The 23,087-nt window shown below is 34.3% G+C and overlaps 1 protein-coding gene across 2 annotated transcripts in view; it reads left to right on the forward strand.

The window, feature by feature from the left end:
- Window positions 1-21,866, forward strand: part of SP4 (Sp4 transcription factor) — a 73,175-nt gene extending 51,309 nt beyond the window's left edge. Inside the window, exon 6 of one of the 2 annotated variants that reach the window (XM_003482682.4) lies at window positions 18,438-21,866. In XM_003482682.4, coding sequence (XP_003482730.3) covers window positions 18,438-18,685 — 248 coding nt within the window. In that variant the 3' untranslated portion in view covers window positions 18,686-21,866. Of the gene's footprint in view, window positions 1-17,336; window positions 17,917-18,437 lie in introns of those variants that run through there. The other variant, XM_021063428.1, reaches the window with a different exon arrangement.

Below are 23,087 nucleotides of genomic sequence, written 5' to 3' on the forward strand. Positions count from 1 at the left end.
TGAAGGTTTTTGTCAATTTAAAATGGTTTCTAATTTTCTTTTTTTTTTTTTGGTTCTTTTCTAGGGCCGCACCTGTGGCATATGGAGGTTCCCAGGCTAGGGGTCGAATCGGAGCTGTAGCCGCCAGCCTACACCAGAGATGCAGCAACGTAGGATCCGAGCTGCGTCTGCAACCTACAACATAGCTCGTGGCAACACTGGATCCTTAACCCACTGAGTGAGGCCAGGAATCGAACCTGCAACCTCAGGGTTCCTAGTCAGATTCCTTAACCACTGAGCCACGACAGGAACTCCGGTTTCTAATTTTTTTAATTAGCATTTTTTCCTGGTTATAGTGAGATTGGGCATCTTTTCATACATTTATTGGTCATTTATATTTTGTTTTCTATTGCTTATTTTGTTCTTTTTTGGTTGTTGTTTTCCTTTTTCTTACTGATTTATGTACTACAGTTTCCATAGTATTGCTGCTTTTTATCTTTGTGCTATCTTTTGTCATATAGAAATTGTACATTTTTACTTAGTCATATTTAGGGATAAATAAATATATTCCTTTGCCTTTTACTTTTTTTTTTAAATGAAAATTGGCTCCATTTTACAGATCAGAAAATAATCTCAGAGAAGAAAATTGGTGGTTATATCTACTTAAAGTGATAAATAGAAATTACTTGGATTGATATGCACATAAATTAGTATAATGGCTCAATCACTGAGTTAGCGTTAAGCTAAAACTAATAATTAAATTTTAAAAAAGTTTTTTTTAATTTTTCTAAATTTTTAAAATATATTTTTATTTATTTTTTTCCCACTGTACAGTGAGGGGATCAAGTTATCCTTACATGTATACATCTTCCCCCCCACCCTTTGTTCTGTTGCAACATGAGTATCTAGACATAGTTTTCAATGCTACTCAGCAGGATCTCCTTGTAAATCTATTCTAAGTTGCGTCTGGTAACCCAAAGCTCCCAATCCCTCCCACTCCCTCTCTCTCCCATCAGGCAGCCACAAGTCTATTCTCTAAGTCCATGATTTTCTTTTCTGTGGAGATGTTCATTTGTGCTGGATATTAGATTCCAGTTATAGGTGATATCATATGGTATTTGTCTTTCTCTTTCTGACTTACTTCCCTCAGTATGAGAGTCTCTAGTTCCATCCATGTTGCTGCAAATGGCATTATTTTGTTCTTTTGATGGCTGAGTAGTATTCCATTGTGTATATATATACCACCTCTTCCTAATCCAATCATCTGTTGATGGACATTTGGGTTGTTTCCATGTCCTGGCTATTGTGAATAGTGCTGCAATGAACATGCGGGTGCATGTGTCTCTTTTCAGTAGAGTTTTGTCCGGATAGATGCCCAAGAGTGGGATTGCGGGGTCATATGGAAGTTCTATGTATAGATGTCTGAGGTATCTCCAAACTGTTCTCCATAGTGGCTGTACCAGTTTACATTCCCACCAGCAGTGCATGAGGGTTCCCTTTTCTCCACAGCCCCTCCAGCACTTGTTATTTGTGGATTTATTAATGATGGCCATTCTGACTGGTGTGAGGTGGTATCTCATGGTAGTTTTGGTTTGCATTTCTCTTATAATCAGCGATGTTGAGCATTTTTTCATGTGTTTGCTGGCCATCTGTATATCTTCCTTGGAGCATTTTTTCATGTGTTTGCTGACCATCTGTATATCTTCCTTGGAGAACAGTCTATTCAGGTCTTTTGCCCATTTTTCCATTGATTGATTGGCTTTTTTGCTGTTGAGTTGTATAAGTTGCTTATATATTCTAGAGATTAACCCCTTGTCAGTTGCATCGTTTGAGACTATTTTCTCCCATTCTGAAAATTGTCTTTTTGGTTTTTTTGGGGGGTGTCCTTTGCTGTGCAGAAGCTTTTCAGTTTGATTAGATCCCATTGGTTTATTTTTGCTCTTATTTCTATTGCTTTGGGAGACTGACCTGAGAAAATATTTATGATGTTGATGTTAGAGAGTGTTTTGCCTATGTTCTCTTCTAGGAGTTTGATGGTGTCCTGTCTTATATTTATAAATTTTAAAAAAGTTTTAAAAGTTTCCTGTGTGGTTTTACATTGGGGTTTCTAATGCCACCTCACCTTTCATTTGGTGAATATGTTGTTGATTAAAAATTAAGCCTATACCAATACTGATGTCTGTTTTAGAAAAATAATCTGGCATTTATGTCAGTATGATTGGATGCAGTATTTCCATCCTGAATTAGCAATGGAACAGATTAGGGAAGCCAAGAAAATTTGGAACCTCTCTCATTGTGATTTCATCATATATGTGTGTGCGTATGTGTTGTCTGTGTGTATATATTATAATTATATAGAAAATTATGTATATCTTAATTTTATTATACACACACATACACAACAAAACACTATTCAGCCATAAAAAAGTGAAATTTTGTCATTTCCAACAATGTGGATGGACTTGGAGGGTATTACAAGTAAGTGAAATAAATCAGACTGAGAAAAGGCAGATACTGTATGATACCACTTATGGGTGGACTCTAAAAACAAAATACTGACTATAACAGAAAAGAACCAGGAGTTCCCGTTGTGGCACAAGAGGTTAACAAATCCAACTAGGAACCATGAGGTTGCGGGTTTGATCCCTGCCCTTGCTCAGTGGGTTAAGGATCCGTCGTTGCCATGAGCTGTGTTGTAGGTCACAGATGTGGCTCAGATCCTGTGTTGCTGTGGCTCTGGCATAGGCCGGAGGCTACAGCTCCGATTACACCCCTAGCCTGGGAACCTCCATTATGCCACAGGAGCAGCCCTAGAAAAGACAAAAAGACCAAACAAAACAAAACAAAACAAAAAAACCAGACTCACAGATTACAGAGAACATACTAGTGGTTATGTTTGGGGAAGGAAGGAGGGGCACTATAAGGATAGGGGATTAAGAGGTACAAACTGTTAGGTATAAAATAAGCTACAAGTATATGTTGTACAAACAGGCTATAGCCGATATTTCGTAATAACTATAAATGAAGTATAACCTTTAAAAATTGTGAATCTCTGTATTGTACACCTGTAATTTAAACAATACTGTTCATTAACATACCTCAATTTTTTAAAAGTGAGTACTAAGTTAAAAACTGACAAAAATCAACACTCCTCTCCCCTGCCTACCCCAAAAGAATTTACCTCCCTTTGCACCATTGATGACAGTCACTCTTTTCTTTAACTGTGTGCACACTGAATGTTGTCTTATGACTCACTACCTCATGTTATACTACCATGTCTATCCTTCAGTTTCTAACCCTTTCACCTTTTAACTTCTCTCACCTAAACTTTTACTCTCTCTTTTCTTCCTGTTGATGTTAAAATGCTTCAGTAAGCACTGCCTCCTTTTCTTTTATATAGCTTAGTTCTTAAAGTTGAAAATTAGTAAATAAGTAATAATTGTATTATGACTATGTAATGGACTGTGATCCTTTCCTGTGTATTTTTTGTTCTTTTTTCCTGACTTTTTGAATTGCCTTCTTCCCCCTTGCATTGGTTAATTTTATCACCTTCTCTTATTATTTCAACTTTTCAAGGAAAAGTATCAACTCTATCCACTTTTTCCTTATTCTTGGAGATCTCCAGCTTTCTGATCAAAAACTGATTGATTCCTTTCTAGGGCTACTGTACAGCTGTATTCTTGTGACTTTCTTCCCTGCTCTGTTGGTTTAGACCCAGTGTTCTCAAGATCTCACATCTTCAGTTTACTTACTTTACTACTGGTTTCTGTGAAACATTCTGAAGTGCTCTCTACAGGAAGACATAGGAAAGTGAATTTGAAAATGTCTTTGTTTCCTCTTAATTAATAGTTTGGCTGATACAGAAAGCTAAGTTGAAAATTCATTCAAAATGTTAATGGCACTGCTCTGTTATCTTCTTGCATCTGTTTTACTAATGAGAAGTTCATTGTTACTCTTATTTTTTGGTAGGTAACCTAATTTCTCCCCATCAGCTTTTAAGACCTTATTTATTTTATTTGTAACTTTTTATTTTGAAGTAATTTTATACTTACAAAGGAGTTGCAAAGATAGTATAGAGAGTTCTCAAATACCTGTCACCCAGCTTCCTATTAAGAAATTAACTATTAATAGTACAGTACTATTAATTAAACTGTAGGCTTGCCCACAAATACACTTTTTCTGTTCCACGATTCAGTCCAGCATACCAGATTGCATTTCTTTGACATGGCTCTTTAGTATCGTGCAGACTGTGAAATATTCCCTTTTTTTCCTGCTAGTCTTTTCTTACTCTGACACGTTAAGTATCTTGTGGAATATTCTTTGATTTGGTTTTGTCTGATATTTTTTCTCATGATTAGATTGAGGTTATGAATTGTTGCTGGGAAGAATACCTAAGACATTATTGCCCTTCTGGTCACATCGTATCAGGAAGTACATGATGTCAGTATGTCTTATTATTGGTGATGTTAACCATGATGGATTAGTTAAGATAGTGTTTGCCAGGTATCTTCACTGTGAGCTTTTGTTTTTTCTTTCAATTTTGTTTATTAAAAGTAAGTGACTAAGTCCTGTCCATGTTCAAGGGGAGGTGAATTTAGCTCCACCTACTTATCAAAGACTTTGTGGACCTAAATGAAAACACCTATGTGAAACCACCAGTAAATATTTTGGAGGAGATTTTTCAAGTCTACACAAATATCCTGATTCTCTTTAAAGAAAATGCTGCTTCACTTTTAGCATTCCTTGTTATTTTCTTGCCTACAGTTATTACTGTGTAGTTCTAAAAGTTTTCTGTTTCCATCACTGTTTGTACAGTTTTTAGTTGTGACTCTTGTATAAGGAAGATTTATGTCTTCTTCCCCAATGATTTGTTGATTCGGTCATATTTTTATCACTATGGTATGAATTCATAAATACGTATTTTTGAGTTATCATCCATTACTATCATTAAAGGCATATCTTGGGGATATTCAGCTTTGGTTCCAGACTGCCTCAGTGAAGTGTGAGTATTACAATAAAGCCAGTGAGAAAAAAGAATCTCTACATGTATGTGTAACTGGTTCACCATACTGTACAGTAGAAAATTGACAGAACACTGTAAACCAGCTATAATGAAAAAAATAAACATTATATAGAAAGAAAGAAAAAGCCAGTCACATGAATTTTTTGGTTTCCCTTTGACTGTAAAAGTTAGGTTTACGCTCTACTGTAGTCTATTAAGTGTGCAGTAGCATTATGTCTAAAAAAAAAAAAAGTAAGAACCTTAATTTAAGAATACCTAATTGTTAAAAAAAGTTAACCATTATCCGAGCCTTCAGCAAGTTGTAGGATCACTGATCACAGATCATCGTAGCAAATGTGAAATAATGGAAAAGTTTGAAATACTGTGGGAATTACTAAATTGTGACAAAGATATGAAGTCAGCAGATGCTATTGGAAAAGTGGTGCTGATAGTCTTACTCAATGTGGAGTTGCTACAACCTTCAATTTAAAACAAAAAACAAAAAAAAACCCCATGATGTCTACAAACCATAGTAAAGCAAAGCATAATAAAAAAAGGAATTTCTGTGTTTTCTCTTTGTTCCACTTTTGACCATTGAAACTTGTTTTAAATTGTTTCTTCTGCCTTAGCTGTAAGAACTTTTCTTTTAATCTTTGATATTTTATTAATTTCATAATTATGTATGTAGGTGTAGGTTTAGGTTTTCATTTATGGTTTAAAATGGTTGGACTTTTTAACTCTGGATCCTCCCTAACCCCTTTTGCCTATTCTCTCATTCTCTTCTTTTTGTTTTGTATTCCTTTTGGACTCTTGGTAGATATATGTTGGACTCCCTATAGTGATTTTTTTTTTTTAGAAGATTTTACATCTTTTCTCTTTTTTGTCTTTTTACTTTTTTCTGATATTTTCAATGAGATTCCTTAACTTCAGCTTCAAATGTTTCATTGAATTGTTTTTTAATTTCCAAGAGTGCTTTTTATTGTTTCTTTTTTAAAATTGCATCTTCTTCTTATTGTATTAAATGTAGGAACTTACTGAAAGTCTCTTGTTTCCTCCAGGAGTATTATTATTTTTTGTTTGTATCTTGCTTTATCTGAGGTTGTAGGTTTACCGGCATTGTCTAGTGCTCCTTGGCTTTTTTCAGGTTGATGATGATGATGATTGATGCATATGTTTCTTTGAAGGATTATGAAAGCATTATGAACTGATGGCTCGCTAGGAAATTGGGGAGGGACAGTGTGTGTTATATTGGACCATACCTAATATCAAAATATGGTAATACAGTATAGAATCACATAACTTTAGATACAAATCCTCGAATATTTTGCCCTGATTTTTTTATATTAGGGGCTTATATTCTATGTATAGGCTTCAATTTACTGTTTTATGCTCTATATCTCCCTCTTATTATTTTGGTTTATATTATTATTATTATTGCCTTTTAGGGCCAAACCCACGGCATATGGAAGATTCTCAGGCTATGCCACAGCAATGCCAGATCTGAGCTCCATCTGCAACCTGCACTACAGTTCATGGCAGCGCCAGATCGTTAACTCACTGAGCGAGGCCAGGCATCAAACCCACAACCTCATGATTCCTGGTCGGATTCATTTCTACGGCACCACAACAGGAACTCCTCCCTCTTATTATTTTGAATCCCAGACTTATATAGCATTCTACAAAAGATTATCTCTCTTTTAGAATATATCGTCTTCCATGATAACCTCTATTATTTGCAGAAATTTGATATATTCAAACTTGGATCACAGTGTCTAACACAAGTGAGTTTCACAGGATTTTTTTCCCCTCCTTTGTCTCCCAGCTTTGGCCCTGTGGTACCAGTCTAGGAGAAACCATGTATATCTAGCAAGAGAAATGAGAAAAGGAGCCCTATACTCTAAGGCCAGCCCTGTTTGTAGGTTGCACTATAGCGGCAGCAACATAAGCAACTAAAAACTTGAGAAAATGCCTGTATGTGTGGTTAGAGGAATCAGGATGTTTTCTAGCAAATATGAGAGGAATCACTTTTTTTTCCTCTCTTGCCATTTCACTCTGAAGGCTATGCCAGTCATGATATATATGCAGGACAATGAAGGAAGCCTCAAGAATTCTGGCTTTCTAGCCAGAGAAACCAGGAAAAGGGATAACTGGGGGTTGGAGAGTGAGGGAATGTTTGAAGAGATCTGTAAAAGGTGATTCCTAATTTTGTATATGAAACAAACAAGTTCTAGACTCACTCCTGAACTGCACATTACAGAACACACCTAAAGAACCATAGTAGAGGCCTCAAAGACTGAACTGTGTTAAACCACTAACTCCTAGTATATGCTAGGCAGACCCAAAGAATATAATAGTGTTTTGCTAAAACAAAATTTATTCTCTAGAGAGGTTTTTAATGGGACCAGAGTCGCCACAATATAATATCTAAAATGTTCAGGATACAATTCAAATTTAATCAACATACTACATATCTGACCATGTCAAGATGATCCGTATGTGGAATTATTAGACAAAGACTTTAAAGCAGCTATTATAATCATCATCCATGGTGTAAAGGTAAAAATACTTGAAAGGAAAAGCAGGAGTTTTTAGCAAAATTGAAACCATAGGAAAGAACTAAATGTTAATTTTAAAACTGGAGAAATTTAATATTCAAAATCAAAAATTTAGTAGATCTGAGGAAAGTGTGAAGCTGAAGGTAGAATACTAGAAATTATATAGTCTGAAGAACAGAGAAGAAAAAGATCAGGGGAAGAACAAGAACTGGGCTCAGAGACTTGTGAGACAGTAATAAAGTTGATGTCATTGGAGTCCCAGACAGAAAAGAGGAAAAGATGTTGAAAATTTTTGAAAAAATAATAGCTGAGAGTTACCATTTTAGGTTTAAATGGTAAGATTTAAGAAGCTCATTGAATCTGACAGAAACCAATAGAAAACCATACCTAGTAACGTCATAATCAAATCTGCTGTAAATCAGAGGTAAAGAAAAAATATTGAAGGGAGCTATAAGAAAATGACAAATATAGAGGAATAAAAATCTGATGGATGACCAGAAAAAGATAAGAATTTTCAACTCACCATTTTACATCCATTGAAAACTTCTGCAATAACAAAAGCAAAATAAAAGGTTTTCAGATGAAGGAAAATGAAGAGAATGTGTTGCTATCAGATCTGCTTCAAAATAAATGTTAAAAGAAGTTCTTCAGGCTGAAAGAAAATGATACCAAAGGGAAATCTGGAACTTAATAATCAAGGAGGAACCTAAGAAATGGTAAATACCTGGGTAAATATAGCAGATTATTATTCCTCTGCTTAAATGTTTAAAAATATGTTCAACTATTTAAAGTAAAAATTTTAATACAGTTTGATGGATTTTCAGTGTTCGTGAATATAATACGTATGGTAGATATAACATGTAATAGGGTGAAGAAACATTGTTTTATTGTGAAAATAAAAATTGTTATGTATATTGTGAAAAGCTTGGTGTATATATATATATATATATAGTAATCTCTATATTAACCACTAAAAATACAGAGTTTCAGAGGGAAATGGGAGAAAAAATAAAATAGAATACTAACAATATTCATATAATCCAAAAGAGAGGAAGGAAGGGGAAACAGAAAAATGTTAAACAGGGACATAAACAGAAAAGAGACAACAAAATAATAGACTTAATTATCATCAAATCAGTTGTCACATATAATACAGATAGTCTAGACATAACAAATGGAAGACAGATTGTCAGATTGCATTAAAAAGACCCAATTTATATTGTCTACAGAAAACCCACTTTAAATAAAATCATATGGATAGGTTAAAAAGCATAGGAAAAAACATACAAGAACTAACCAAAAGAATTTGAAAGTTGTTACATTAATAACAGGCAAAATAGATTTCATAAAACAAATCACTAGATACAGTGGGAAATTGTGTAGTCATGAATGGGCTACTTTACCTGAAGACATGATAATTCCAATTATAATATATTCCTAACAACAGAGTTCCAAAATTTATGAAGCAAGAACTGATAGAACTAAAAGGAGAAATAGACCCGTCCTCCATTACTGTTATAAAGTTGATACTATGTTTTTAGTAATTGATAGAACAGTAATTGAAAACCTGAAAGGGTATAGAAAGAACATTATTAGTTAACTTGCTCTAATTGACATTTATAGAGTACTCTAGCCGTTTGCAGCAGAATACCTGTTTTTCCCAAGAGCACATGGAACATTCACAAAGATAGACCGTATTCTGGGCCGTGAGACACACCTTAACAAATTAAAAGTATAGAAATCATTCAGAGTATGTTCTCAGATCATAATGGAATTAAATCATAAGTTAGTAACAAATACCTGGGAAATCTCTAAATATTTGGAAATTCCCACATTTCTGAATAACCCATGGGTTAAGAGGATGTCTCAAGGGAAGTTAGAAAATATTTTTGACTAAACAAAAATATATAAAAATTTGTGAAATGGAGGTAAAACAGAGCTTAGAGGATATTTATAGCATTAAATATTTTATTATTGGAGTTCCCTGGTGGCTCAGTGGGTTAAGGATCTGGCATTATCACTGCTATGGTATGGGTTCAGTCCCTGGCCCCAGGGAACTTCTACATGCCAAGCATGGCCAAAAAAAAAAAGAAAAGAAATTTCTTTTTTTATTAGTAAGAAAGATCTTAATAATCTAAGCTTTTTTACTTTAAGAAGGAAAGAAGGAACAGATTAAAACCCAATAAGAAGTTAGGAAATTATAAAGATGAGAGGAGAAATAAATTGAAAATAGAAAAACAACAGAGATAATCAGTCAAACCAAAATCTAATTTTCTTTGAAAAGAAAAAAATTGGTAAATCCCTAACCAGTTGGGCAAGAAAATTTACCGATGTTAGGAATGGAAGGGGCTATCTCTAGGGCCCCTAAAAGACAATAGTAATAAAAGAATGTTATGAATAACTCTATACTCTGAATTGGAATTTAGGTGAAATGAACTAATTCCTTAAAAGGACACAAGTTACCAATACATTAGGAAGAAATAGATAATGGGAGTAGTCCTATACCTGTTAAAGAAATTGAATTTTTAGCTAAAAGCCCTACATGAAGAAAACCCCAGACTCAGGTGATTTCATTGGCAAATTCTGTCAACAAATTGTACCAGTTGTGCACAGTCTTTCAGAAACTAAATGAGAGAAAACTTTTCAATTATTTGCTGAAGCCTGCATTATCATAATACCAAAGCCAGACAAAGCATTACTAGGGAAAAAGATAAAAATGTCAAAATCCTCAATAAAATATTATCAAACCAACTCCATTAATACCTAAAAACAATAATGTTTCTGTCTAAGTTATGTTTATTCTAGGATTGAAGGACTGATTGAACATCCAAAATCAATCAGTAATTTACCATATTAACAAGAGGGCAGAAAATCAAATAATTACTTAAATAAATACACGAAAATTATTTGGGAAAATCTGCATTCAGTTTGATAAAAATTCTTTTTTTTTTTTTTCTCCTCCCAATACTAATTCAGTTTTAGTGGATGTTCAGGCCCACAGGAGGCAACTGCCTTCTCATCTCCTTTGGCAATAACAACATGGACACACTTCCTTTCCTTCCTTCCTTCCTTTCTCTCTCTCTCTCTCCCCCTCTCTCTTTTTTTCTTTCTTTCATCTCTAAGTGAGGGCTTTTTTTTTTTTTTTTTTTTTTTTTTGTCTTTTTGTCTTTTGTTGTTGTTGTTGCTATTTCTTGGGCCACTCCCACGGCATATGGAGGTTGCCAGGCTAGGGGTTGAATCGGAGCTGTAGCCACCGGCCTACACCAGAGGCACAGCAATGCAGGATCCGAGCCGCGTCTGCAACCTACACCACAGCTCACGGCAACGCCGGATCGTTAACCCACTGAGCAAGGGCAGGGACCGAACCCGCAACCTCATGGTTCCTAGTCGGATTTGTTAACCACTGCGCCACGACGGGAACTCCTGATAAAAATTCTTAAATCAAGAATCGAAGGAGTTTCTCTTGTGGCTCAGCAGGTTGGGAACCAACCCATCTGGTATCCACAGGGATGGGGGTTCGATCCCTGGTCTTGCTCAGTGGCGTTGCTGGGAACGGTGGTGTAGTTTGCAGACGCAGCTCAGATACCACATTGTATGGCTGTGGCGTAGGTCAGCAGCTGCAGCTCTGATTTGACCCCTACCCCAGGAACTTCCATATGCTGTAAAAAAAAAAAGGAAAGAAAAGAAAAAGAAATTGAAGGGTACATCCACAACAAGGGCATTTACAAAACAACAATCAATAGCATACTGATGAGGACTTAATGCTTCTCCATGGGATCAGGAACAGACAAAGATGTCTGATTTTTATCACTCTTTTTTTTTTTTTTTTTTTTAGGGCCACACCTGAAGCACATGGAGGTTCCCATGCTAAGGGTCCAGTTGGAGCTGTAGCTGCCAGCCTATGCCACAGCCACAGCAACACCAGGTCCGAGCAACATCTGCGACCTACACCACAGCTCACAGCAATGCCGGATCCTTAACCAACTGAGCAAGGCCAGGAATCAAATCCGCAACCTCATGGTTACTAGTTGGGTTCCTTAACCACTGAGCCACAACAGGAACTCCTGATTTTTATCACTCTTACTCACCATTGTACTGAAACTCTTACTCAGTGTTGTAAATTAAGGAAGTCATAAAAAGCATACAGATTCTAATGGAAGAAGTCAGTATCTTTATTTGCAGACCACTTGGTTATTTAGAAACCTCACAGTGACTGTTAAAAAATGTTTATAACGGAGTTCCCATCGTGGCGCAGTGGTTAACAAATCCGACTAGGAACCATGAGGTTGCGGGTTCTATCCCTGCCCTTGCTCAGTGGGTTAACGATCCGGCGTTGCCGTGAGCTGTGGTGTAGGTCGCAGACGCGGCTCAGATCCTGTGTTGCTGTGGCTCTGGCGTAGGCCGGTGGCTACAGCTCCAATTGGACCCCTAGCCTGGCAACCTCCATATGCCGCGGAAGCGACCCAAAGAAATAGCAAAAAGACAAAAAAAAAAAAAAAATGTTTATAAGACTAATAAGTGAGTTTGGCAAGATTGCAGCATACAAGGTGAATATACACAATGAGTTTATTTCTACATACTAGCAATGAACAACTGAATATAAGTAGTTTAATTGTAGTGTCATTTACAGGCAGAATGAAAGGAATGAAACACTTTGCTATATATCTCATAAAATGTTGAAAGGTATGTATGCTAAAATTAAACATTAAAGAAATTGAAAATGACCTACATTCTTGGAAGAAGATACCATATTAGTACATTCAGGAGCTCTATGTTATTTTAATGATGCAATGCAATCCTTTTCAAGACTAGCATTATGTAGATAATAACATGTTGACCTTAAAGTTTATATGAAAGGCAAAGCAATTAGAATAGCCAAAACAATTTTGAAAGAAAACAAAGTTGTCTGATTAATAGTATGTGATTTCAAGTTTTCCTGTAAGGCTACAGTAAGTAATCATTTAGATTTTGGTGAAAAGAAGGACCTGTAGAGAAGTAAGACATAATGAAGTTTAGAAATTGACCCACACAAATAATGATGCAAAAACAATTCAGTGGAAAAGAGTAGTCTTTTCAGTAAATGGTGTGGAAGACTTGGACAGCCACATGCAGAAAAGAAACTTTGACCTACATGCCATATATCTTTTATAAAAACTAACTCAAAATCACCCAGACCTAAATCTAAACCTAAAGCTATAAAACCTTTTAAATAAAATACAAGATAAAATCTTTTTGGTCTTGGGTTAGACCGAAGTTTTTAATACCACACCAGAAGTACAGTCCATAAAATAAAATTTGAAAAATTGGTCTTCATAGAAACTAAAACCTTTTGCTTTGTGAAAGATCCTGAAAACACAGGACACAGACTGGAAGAAAATTTTCAATTAAAATCATGTATCTGACAATGTACTTTTGTCTAAGATATATAAAGAATTCTCAAACCTCAACAGCGTGTGAACAAACAGCACACTTTAAAAACATTGGCAAAGGATCAAGACAGTTCATTAGAATATACATGTGGCAAATTCGCACGTGCAAAGATGTTCAGCATCATCTTTTATTTGGGGGAGTGCAAATTAATACCCCAGCAAGATAGCAGTATACACCGATTAGAATGGCTAAAATAAAAATCACCACCAGAGTCCTGACATATAGAAGCACTGTGAGAATGCAGAGCAACAGGAACTCCTTCACTGGTGGGAATGCAAAACAGCACAAAACCTTTGGCAAACATTTCTTATAAAATGTAAACATAGACTTAGCATATGACCTTGCAATCCACTCCCAAGTACTCACTTAGCTTTAAATATATATGGCGTTTATTTATAATTACCCTAAACTGGAGACAACCTAAATGTCCTTCAACTGGTGAGTGGATGAAATTATGTAGTATATCCATATATTGAAGTACTACTACTCCCAACATCAAGGAATGAATTATTAATACACACAACCACACGGATGAAATTCAGTTGCATTATGCTAGGTGAAAGATGACAGCATCAAAAGGTTACCTATTGTATTACTGTATTTATATGATGTAATAGAAAAATCAAAACTATAATAATGAGAAAAACAGATCAGCATTTTCTGGAGTGCGACAAGAGGAGGGAGAGCTTAACTGTAAAGAGACGTCATGAGGGAATGTTTGGAAGTGATAGCAGTTCTATATTTTAATGTTGCTGATAGCTACATAACTTAATGCATTTATCAAAACTCATAGAACTATATGCTAAAAAGAATGAATTTTGCTGTGTAAGCTGAAACATTTTTCTATAGTATGAGACAATTTTTATTTTTGGGAAATCGCAGTCTAAAAAGGGAGATTTTCTAGTTAATTTTTATTTTAACAGTTCAAAAAAGTTTTTTGCTCAGCTTCATGCATATGCTTCAGTATTATGCAGCATGTCTATTAACTTTACCAAGAATAATAGAACCAGAAGGACCCCTGAAAATGACTTTGTGCAGTTCTTCCATTTTATAAGTAAGGACTAAACCAAAGTCTTTAAGAAGTTGATTGACTTCTTTACCAAGGCTTCATAGTCAGTTCCTTGAGCCAAATTGACTTATTTAGTGATGAGTAAGAATTGAGCCATGGGAGCAGTAGAGTAAACAAATTCAGACAGCCAATAACAGTAACAGTTAACGTTTCTGATCCCCTTCGGTGTGCTGGGATTTTTCTAAATGCCATTTTTAAAAATCCAATTTCTCATTTAATTCTTTGAGCAAAAACGTGAAATAGATGTCTTTGTTATTCTCAGTTAAAAATGAGGAATCAGAATTGGAGAGAGAAGTTTCCCAAAGTTACATGACTGGTAGGTAGAGCAGAGTCAGAATTTTTATCCTAAACTAGAATCTAACTCATACAAGAAAGTATCACATGTCAGGAACTATAAGCAGTTCAGCGTTTGGGAACCATGATATTTGTGGCAATAGATAAAACAAAAAAAGGTGGACAGGGGTCAATTTCTGTAGGATGTGATTTTTTTCTGCAGCCATAGGAAATGCAGAACCATTGAAAGTTTTCAACAGATAATTAGATAGTAACCTTTTCGTTTCAGACCATTTGGTATTTGAAAGGAGGACAGATTTATAAGGAATAATTTTGAGAGCAATTAGCAAAAACAGTAGGGACTTTTGGTGAGATGCTAACTAAAACAGAAGTTGTAACGTATATTTGGAACCACTTTAAGAGATGTTTGTGCAATAAAATTGACAGAACTTCGTGATTAATTAGAAGAAAAGAGATGATAGGTGCCAAAGATGACTACTACCAGTTCAAGTGGAGAATACAGGAAAAGGATAAGCAAAAGGTAGAATTGTCTGTCTCCCTTCACTTCTGTCAGTTTTGCTTCTTATTGTTTGGGGCTTTTTTGTAAGTACATATATATATGTTTATAATTGTCATATCTTCTTGGTGGAGTGACACTTTTATTGTTATAATGTATCCTTCCTTGTCTCTAGTAATAATTTTTGTCTTATTGTTCTGATATTACTAAAGCCATTTTGGCTCCCTGTTTACACAGTATTTCTGTTTTCTGTCTGCTTACTTTTAGCTTGTTCATGTCTTTGAGTTTTAAGTGAGCCTCTCTTAGACAGCATATAGTTTGGGTTATTTTTTTTTTTTTTATCCTGTCAGTATACACCTTTGAATTAGACAGTTTAATGCATTTATATTTAATGCAGTTGCTGTTAAGGACTTCTGCCAATTTGATATTTGTTTTCTATATCTTTATATCTTCTTTTTGTTTCTGTATTTCTCCATTATTGACATTTTTTGTTAAATATTCCTTATATATTATTTTAATTATCTTGTGATTTATTTGTATGTATGTGTGTATATATGTATGTATATACATATATATTTTTAAATTATTTTCTTAGTGATTGCCTGTCTCGGGGGTTACAGTTCACATCTCATTAACAATCTAGTTTGGATTAATACCAGCTTTATTTCAATAGCATGCAGAACCTTTTTTCCTATATAATTTTGCCTCCAATCATGCTGTTATTTTTACCAATTACATCTTTGTAACATAGGTGTCAACATAGATTTATAAATATTGCTTTATGCAGTTGTGTTTTAAACTAGACAGGGGGCAAATGAGTAAAAAGCATATTTATGCTGCCTTTTACATTTATCATTGAGTTACCTTACCTGGTGGTTTTTATTTCTTCATATGTATTTCATTTATCATTTAGTTTCTTTTCATTTCAGCCTTTAATATTTCCTATAGATGCAGATTTTCTAGTTACAGATGCCTTCAGTTTTTATTAATCTGGGAATATCTTAATTTCTCCTTATTTTTGAAAACTAATTTTGCTGTATATAGAATTCTTGGTTGGCAAGGCTTTTTTTTTTTTTTCCTTTCATCTCTGAATATATCATCCTATTGCTTTCTGACCTCCATGATCTCTGATGAAAAAAATCAGCTGTTTTTTCTTACTGATGATCTGTTGTAGGTAATGAGTCATTTCTCTCTTGCTATTTTTTAGATTCCTTGTTTTTTACTTTCAACAGTGATTATTATGTGTCTCAATGTGAATCTCTTGACATTTAACCTGCCTGGGGTTAATTGAGGTTTTCAGTGTGTAGATTGTTTTTCATCAGATTTGGAGAGTTTTCAGCCATCATTTCTTCAAATACTCTTTCCTTTAAATGCCTGGAACCAATAAATCTCTCCTTTGCTGATTGTACAATGTAACTTAATTATTTTGAGATTCTAGCCAACTTTCATTATCCAAAATAATTGGATACCCACACCATTTAGGAGTAGACAGACTAGAAATACTATACACAAAGCATGTCACCATAATTTCTCATTTAACTTAAAGTTTGCCACTGAATAGCCAGGAACTTGAATTTCTTTCTCTGTTAGTACTGATAGCTTCGTGTGGTTGCAAATGACTTTATAAAGATAATGGGAGCTTATAGTCAGAGACTCTTGCTTGTTCACAGTGTGTATAGATTGATCACCCAGTTGATTCAGTGTTTACTGAATGATTTATGCCTTCAGGCCATCACCCTCTGATTTCTTTAATTATTATTGGGCATTTTGGCTTTAAAAGAATGGAGGTTATGTAGTGTGAAAAACCTGAGATAGAAATTAGTTGCCTTGAATCCTGCTCTGATATTAATAAATTGTATGATTCCTAAGCAAATTAATTTCTGAGCCTTACTCATCAATAAAGTGAAAATGTAAAATAAGATCTTTAAGATTTCTTCCAGCCTTAAAATTTGTAAACAGAGTTTTTCTTTTGAAATAAAGTGGGAAGCTTGAAAGAGAAAGGAGTTCAAGATTGATCCTAAAAATAAACCCTCATTTATCTGTTTTTCACCCTTCACTGGGTGTCAACATTCATAAAATACAAGTCATTTCACCTTAAAATTTAGCTGCCTTTTATTTTTAATGTTTTTGAAAATTTTGCCTAAACCATTTATTTATCCTTTCATTCAATTTTTTCAAGACTGAAGGAGAAAGCAAAGTTCAGTAAGAACTGCAAATGCAGTTTGTTTTTTGTTTGTTTTGTCTTCTAGAGCCTCACCCACAGCATATGGAGGTTCCCAGGCTAGGGATCCACTCAGAGCTATAGATGCCAGCCTACGCCACAGCCACAGCAACGCAGGATCTGAGCCATGTCTGCAGCCTAAACCACGGCTCACGGCAACACTGGGTCCTTAACCCACTGAGCAAAGCCAGAGATCAGACCCGAGTCCTCGAGTCCTCATGGATACTAGTCGGGTTCATTAACCACCGAGTCACAACAAGAACTCCTTTTTTTTTTTTCCTAAATAAAAGCAAACATGTAAAGAAGAGGGGATAATATCTGACATGGACAAACTCCAACTTTTTTTCTATCGGTAAGTCAAAAGCATGTCTAGGTAAAAGAAGTCAGCTGAACTGAGTGTTCTTACTATCCAATTCCCATATTGGATTAGTAAAAACATTCTTTCTTTCTCTTATAGCACTTTTAGAGGAAAGGACTAAAGCTAATGTTTAATTCATTGTGAATATGACGATACTAGCAGTTAACCAAAATTTTGTGCCCCACCCATTATACAGGAAAATGAAATTACTTTTTCCTAAAATACAGAAGTAGTTAGTTCCAGTAGAACTATATTGTATCTTTAAAGAGAGACCATTTAAGGATCAGTCTGTGTTCCAGAATCTAATAGTCTCATTTTGTAAGACCTAAAAACTATCAAATTGGAAATGTAGTGTCTGCCCAAACTCTAATTTTTGCCTCGTGAGAAACTCAGTACACTATAAAGTTATTAACTGATTTTATTTGAAGTAGTTCTAAAGTATTTTGTGCATTATATCCAAAACTGAGACAGTAGTTTTTAAGGAAGAGTGGATGTGAGTCTTGAACTATATATATATATATATATATATTTTTTTTTTTTAGTCCGCACTCACAGCATATGGAGGTTCCCAGGCTAGGGGTCGAATCAGAGCTGTAGCTGCTGGCCTACACCATAGCTCACAGCAACACCGGATCCTTAACCCACTGAGCGAGGCCAGAGATTGAACCTGTGTCCTCATGGATGCTAGTCAGATTCATTTTTCAGTGAGCCACGACGGAAACTCCCTGAACTTTATGTATTGTTATACCGGAAGAGTTTTTCAGGATCATCTATTAGAAACCCTCTTATTTTATAGAAGAAGAAACGGCTTTTATTTTCAGTTCTTAGCAGAATCAGGATTTTAACTCACATTTTTTATTTCCAATCACATGTTCTTTTGTTTATACTGCACTGCGTATTTGATAGCATTTTAAAATAAAAGCATAAAGTATTAAAAGTTAAATGTATAGTATGACCAGAAGAGAAATTATTTTAAATTATAATTTCTTTTAAATAAAGTGATTTACTATTTATTTGCTGTTTTTCTGTTTAGGTGAAAAGAGATTTGAATGTCCAGAATGTTCTAAAAGGTTTATGCGGAGTGATCATCTCTCCAAACATGTCAAAACGCACCAGAATAAGAAAGGTGGTGGGACAGCTCTTGCCATTGTTACCTCCGGAGAACTGGACTCATCTGTTACAGAGGTGCTTGGCTCCCCAAGAATTGTCACGGTTGCAGCCATTTCTCAAGATTCAAACCCAGCAACTCCCAATGTTTCAACCAACATGGAAGAATTCTGAGAAGTTATTTATAACAGAGACCTCTAGTGCTGCACTTAAGTTTACACACCTTTGCAAATCTGGAAATGGGCTGGTCAAGTGGATTACAGAGTAGAAAATCATGTTTTCATTCTTGGTTTCTTTAAGTATTCCAAGATTTTGGGTCAGCACACGAAGTGTTGAATTTTTAAAAATACAAAAAGCAAACTGATGTATTGGAAACAGAGAGAAAAGTATTTCCTCCACGTTATACGTTGTAGTTATTTGGAGATAGATCACATAATATTTAAACCGAATCTTCCCCTCTCTTAACATCATGTGTTAACATTTTAAAAAAGACAGACCTCAGTAGTTTGCAGGCTGGACCTTAATTGGACTTGTTTTCTTTGAAAGTACTTTGTTATCAGTTCAGTCAGTAATAATTTATTTGGCTTTATTTTCTTCCAATAGCACAGAAAACAGATAGTTAACTGATGATAAAGATAATACTTTATTTCCTTAGCTTGATTTTTGGAAAATCAACTGAAAATAGTTTTGGCCGTCTTTTCTAAATGTTAGAAATTCTTCAACAGTTGAATTAGGTAAGTTCCAAAAAAGTAATCTGAGCTCCATCTCAGATCTTTATTACCACTACATTGTAGTAGTGCGTATGCAGACAATCAGTAAAGTCCAATTACTTTCTCCATTTGGAGACACAGGAGAACTAGAGCTAAACCTTAGGTTAAATTTTAGATTGAAACCATAGGGAAATACTGGGGGAAAAAATGGTTCAAACAAAACTCATAATAGCTTCAGAAAAATGAAATGAGGCAACTTAACATGAAAGGTTTTGAAGTTAGGATTGATTATATTCCTAACCCTAGGTTGAACCACAAAGTTCATTTAAAATGTTTATATTGGAAATATTTGCATAGAGTTTAAATTGTTCCGTAGTTTCATATTCTGTAAATATGAGTTATGTTGACAATGTGCACAATTCTTTATGCTTTGACTTGGTAGCCAAAGAAAGAATTATCACAATTCTTTTTTAAGGTCAGCAGAAAATTATCTTTTACTTATATTACAATTTCTGTTTTCCTCTCTACTAAAAATTAGTCAATCCCATTTTATTTCTAGCACTGTGTTAGGAGACTAATTAAGAATTTATAACACAGTAATGTCTTTATGTTATGTCAATGACTGGATTTACCCTAAGAAGACAGCCTAACAAATATATAACAGATGTGATACTATGAAACAATAATTATTTTTTAAAAATCAGAATATTTCATTTAAGTGACTAAAGAAAAATGTATCATTGTTTATGCAAGGGTCTTAATAGGAAAGATGGCCAAAAGTTTCATATTAAAAAAATTTGGATTATTCCAGTAGTTTAAATATTAGTATGATATTTCATATTGTAAAAATATATTTACAAAGAATTATAATGGAATTGGAATAGACCATTTGAAAATGGAAGTTTTTAACTTTGATTTACTAATACCATTAGTTTGGGGACTATTTGAATATAGGTGTATGTTTTCTTGTGCATTCTCTATTATTTCAGGAAAAGTAATACTCATGCAAATTCTCTTCCAAAATTGTGATGTTTCTTGTATTTTTGATGAAGGAGAAATACTGTAATGATCACTGTTTACACTATGTACACTTTAGGCCAGCCCTTTGTAGCGTTATATAAAACTGAAGGTCTTTTGTGCTTTCAGTTTGTATAAAAAAGCTTTGAGATTAAAGGAAAAAAAAATTTTTACACTGTGGTTATAAATTTCAAGTTTCTTAAAGCTTTTGTAGACTTGTAACAAAGTCTTTAAATTTTAGTTGGATTTTGTAAATTGTTTTGTATATTTTATTTAATGTACTCTTAACAACTCTGATGTATCTGGCTTTAAAACATCAGAATCAGTTTGTTGTTTTGTTTGGTACAGAGGAGCATTTGGTAGTGTTAATTTTAATTTTATTATATAGGAGCTGAAACATCAAATATATATTTTATCTATCATTATGCTACACAATCAGTGCTATAAATTTTTTTATGCAAAGAAACTTTCCTAATGTTTGAATCATGTTTCCTCAGAGTGACACTTTTTGTTGTTGTTAATACTGAGTATGAGCTCTCTGCACCATTATTCCACGAACCAGTTGTAAATGCATACCTATGTATGCTCATCAGAAATGGAAGTTATTTTTTAATCAGCAATGAGGCCTATTACAAATTTAACAAACTGAATCTTGATAGCTTTATAGCATATAAAATATATTAATTTGTGTTAGCAGGTGCACATTTTGCCACTGAAATTAGAAATATTTTGACAGTCTTCTGCATACCATTCTGAATCCACTTTTCTGTCTTATAAGAATCGTAAATTTCCATGTCCTTTATTTGACTCAGTGGGATATAGCTGTTATAAGTAATAGGGCACAGATGTGCAGTAGAGTCTTGTTTAATGGCATTTCACTGTTCATTCCCTTTGCCACTGTTATAAAACTTTTCTTTATTGTAATGATCAGTGCAAAGCTGTGTATTTATCATGGTAGAACTCCAGTGTTAGGATAGTTTTTTCTTACAGTAAACTTTCTTTGCTTAGGTTTGTGTATGTGTTGCTGATTACATTAGAACTTGATGTTAAGTCATTATTTATCACACTCTCATGAGAGCAGTAATAAAAGTGTGTAATCTAGGAGAAAAAGTTAATTTGTCAAACTTAGATAAGCATGATGTTTAGGTCCTATTTTTCAATTTTATAACTGTTTTATTGCAACAATATTTGTATTTAAGTCTTCATTTTAATGCCTTGTGGTGTTTTTTTATGCATGTCACTAAGTTGTCATCCCACATAAATTGATGTGCAGCATAGGGTATTAAATCTACATAATGATTTTAAAACAGAAATAGTTGATGGTAAAATGTAAATGTTTTGCAAAAATTCCTTATAAAAAGTTTTGTAGTAACATTTCACTTGTAAATTTTTTTTGTAAAAAAAAAGAAAATGAAAAAAAAAAATGAATCCAGAAAAAAACCTGTTTCCCGTATCCTAGAATTTAGACATTTATTCTGCCAGCAAAGCCTCTGGGGCTGTAATTGACATTTTTACAGTGCTGATTTGTATAAAATTTGTTTTTTGTGGATTTGGAAATAAAAATCATGTACAAGTTGTTGCCTGCAATAACAATTGCAAGTAACCTATTAAAAATTCCCTTGAGTTTAGCATGTTTCTTCATTTAATTATATATACTTTAAGGCAGCAATAAATTGATTGAACTATCAACGTTCTTATCACGGTGAACACTGGAGAGTAAATGCTTCTTACTAGAAAACGTATTGGCAGTTCTTCATAATTCCTGGTATTAAGATCTGGTCACCATTTCTCTGAACATACTGCCAAAGAACACTAATTCAATTTCATGTTAATTTGTAGTTATTGCTCTGGATATTTATGGAAATTAAAATCTGATTTAGGGACATTTTAACTTAAATGCTTTTAAGCAATAAATGTTAGGAGATGGTATGAAGAGCTAAAGCATAAAATTATGAAAACATAATTAAAATATAAGTTCAGAATCACTAAGAAGCAATGTATGCCATATAGATGCAAGAGTCTATAAGCAAAAGCTGTTGTCTTTTCTTCCTGGGAGAGCCCTGCAGATCTCATGAAGAACCCTCACTGACATAACGAATACATTAGTGTCACAACTTAAGTTATCAGATTTCCAAACCCAGGCCAGATTAGATTCCAAACTTAAGTTTTCAGATTCCAAACCCAGGCCAGGTAAGGGGCGGGTATGTTAAGCAGCAAGGAAGTGCATTGGCCCACTGACAAAGAGGGCTACACAGTGTTTGGGCAGGTCACCTTGTGCAGCAAAACCCTAAAGTAAAGACATGGTTAGTATAATACGTGTTCATGACAATTCCTTAATCCAGAAACAAATTGATTCTGCTCTGCCAAGTAAAACCAGTAAGAAAGAAAGTTTTCAGAAGATTTGTGTATTTCAGTTACCTGAAAAGTTCCCATTTGGTAGAATCAGGATATTATATAAAAGGAGGGAATAATGCAAGTAGTAAAGTAAAACTTTATTTTTTTTATTTTCTTGTGTGGTAGGACCAGTTCAATTCTTGGGCATCTAGAAACTTAACCCACATAACCATGAACAAGACTGAATCAAAGAAAATACAAAAAAAGTAATGTTTTTTACTTTATCATAGATTGTTGTCCTAAAACCATGGATAGAGTAAGGAAAGTTGAAGCAACACTAATATAATGTGGTGTGGTTTCCGATTTTTATAAAGAGTCAGTTCAACTTGGTCCCCATGCTGTACAGCGGGAAAAAAATTTAAAAAAAGTTCAGATGCTTAAAGAGTACAAAGACTTCAGGTATGTGCAAGAAATATGAAATACTTTATTCTTCAATCTTCTGAATTGCATACTAC

This window comes from Sus scrofa, chromosome 9 (genome assembly GCF_000003025.6).
Source record: "Sus scrofa isolate TJ Tabasco breed Duroc chromosome 9, Sscrofa11.1, whole genome shotgun sequence".
NCBI classification, from domain to species: domain Eukaryota; kingdom Metazoa; phylum Chordata; class Mammalia; order Artiodactyla; family Suidae; genus Sus; species Sus scrofa.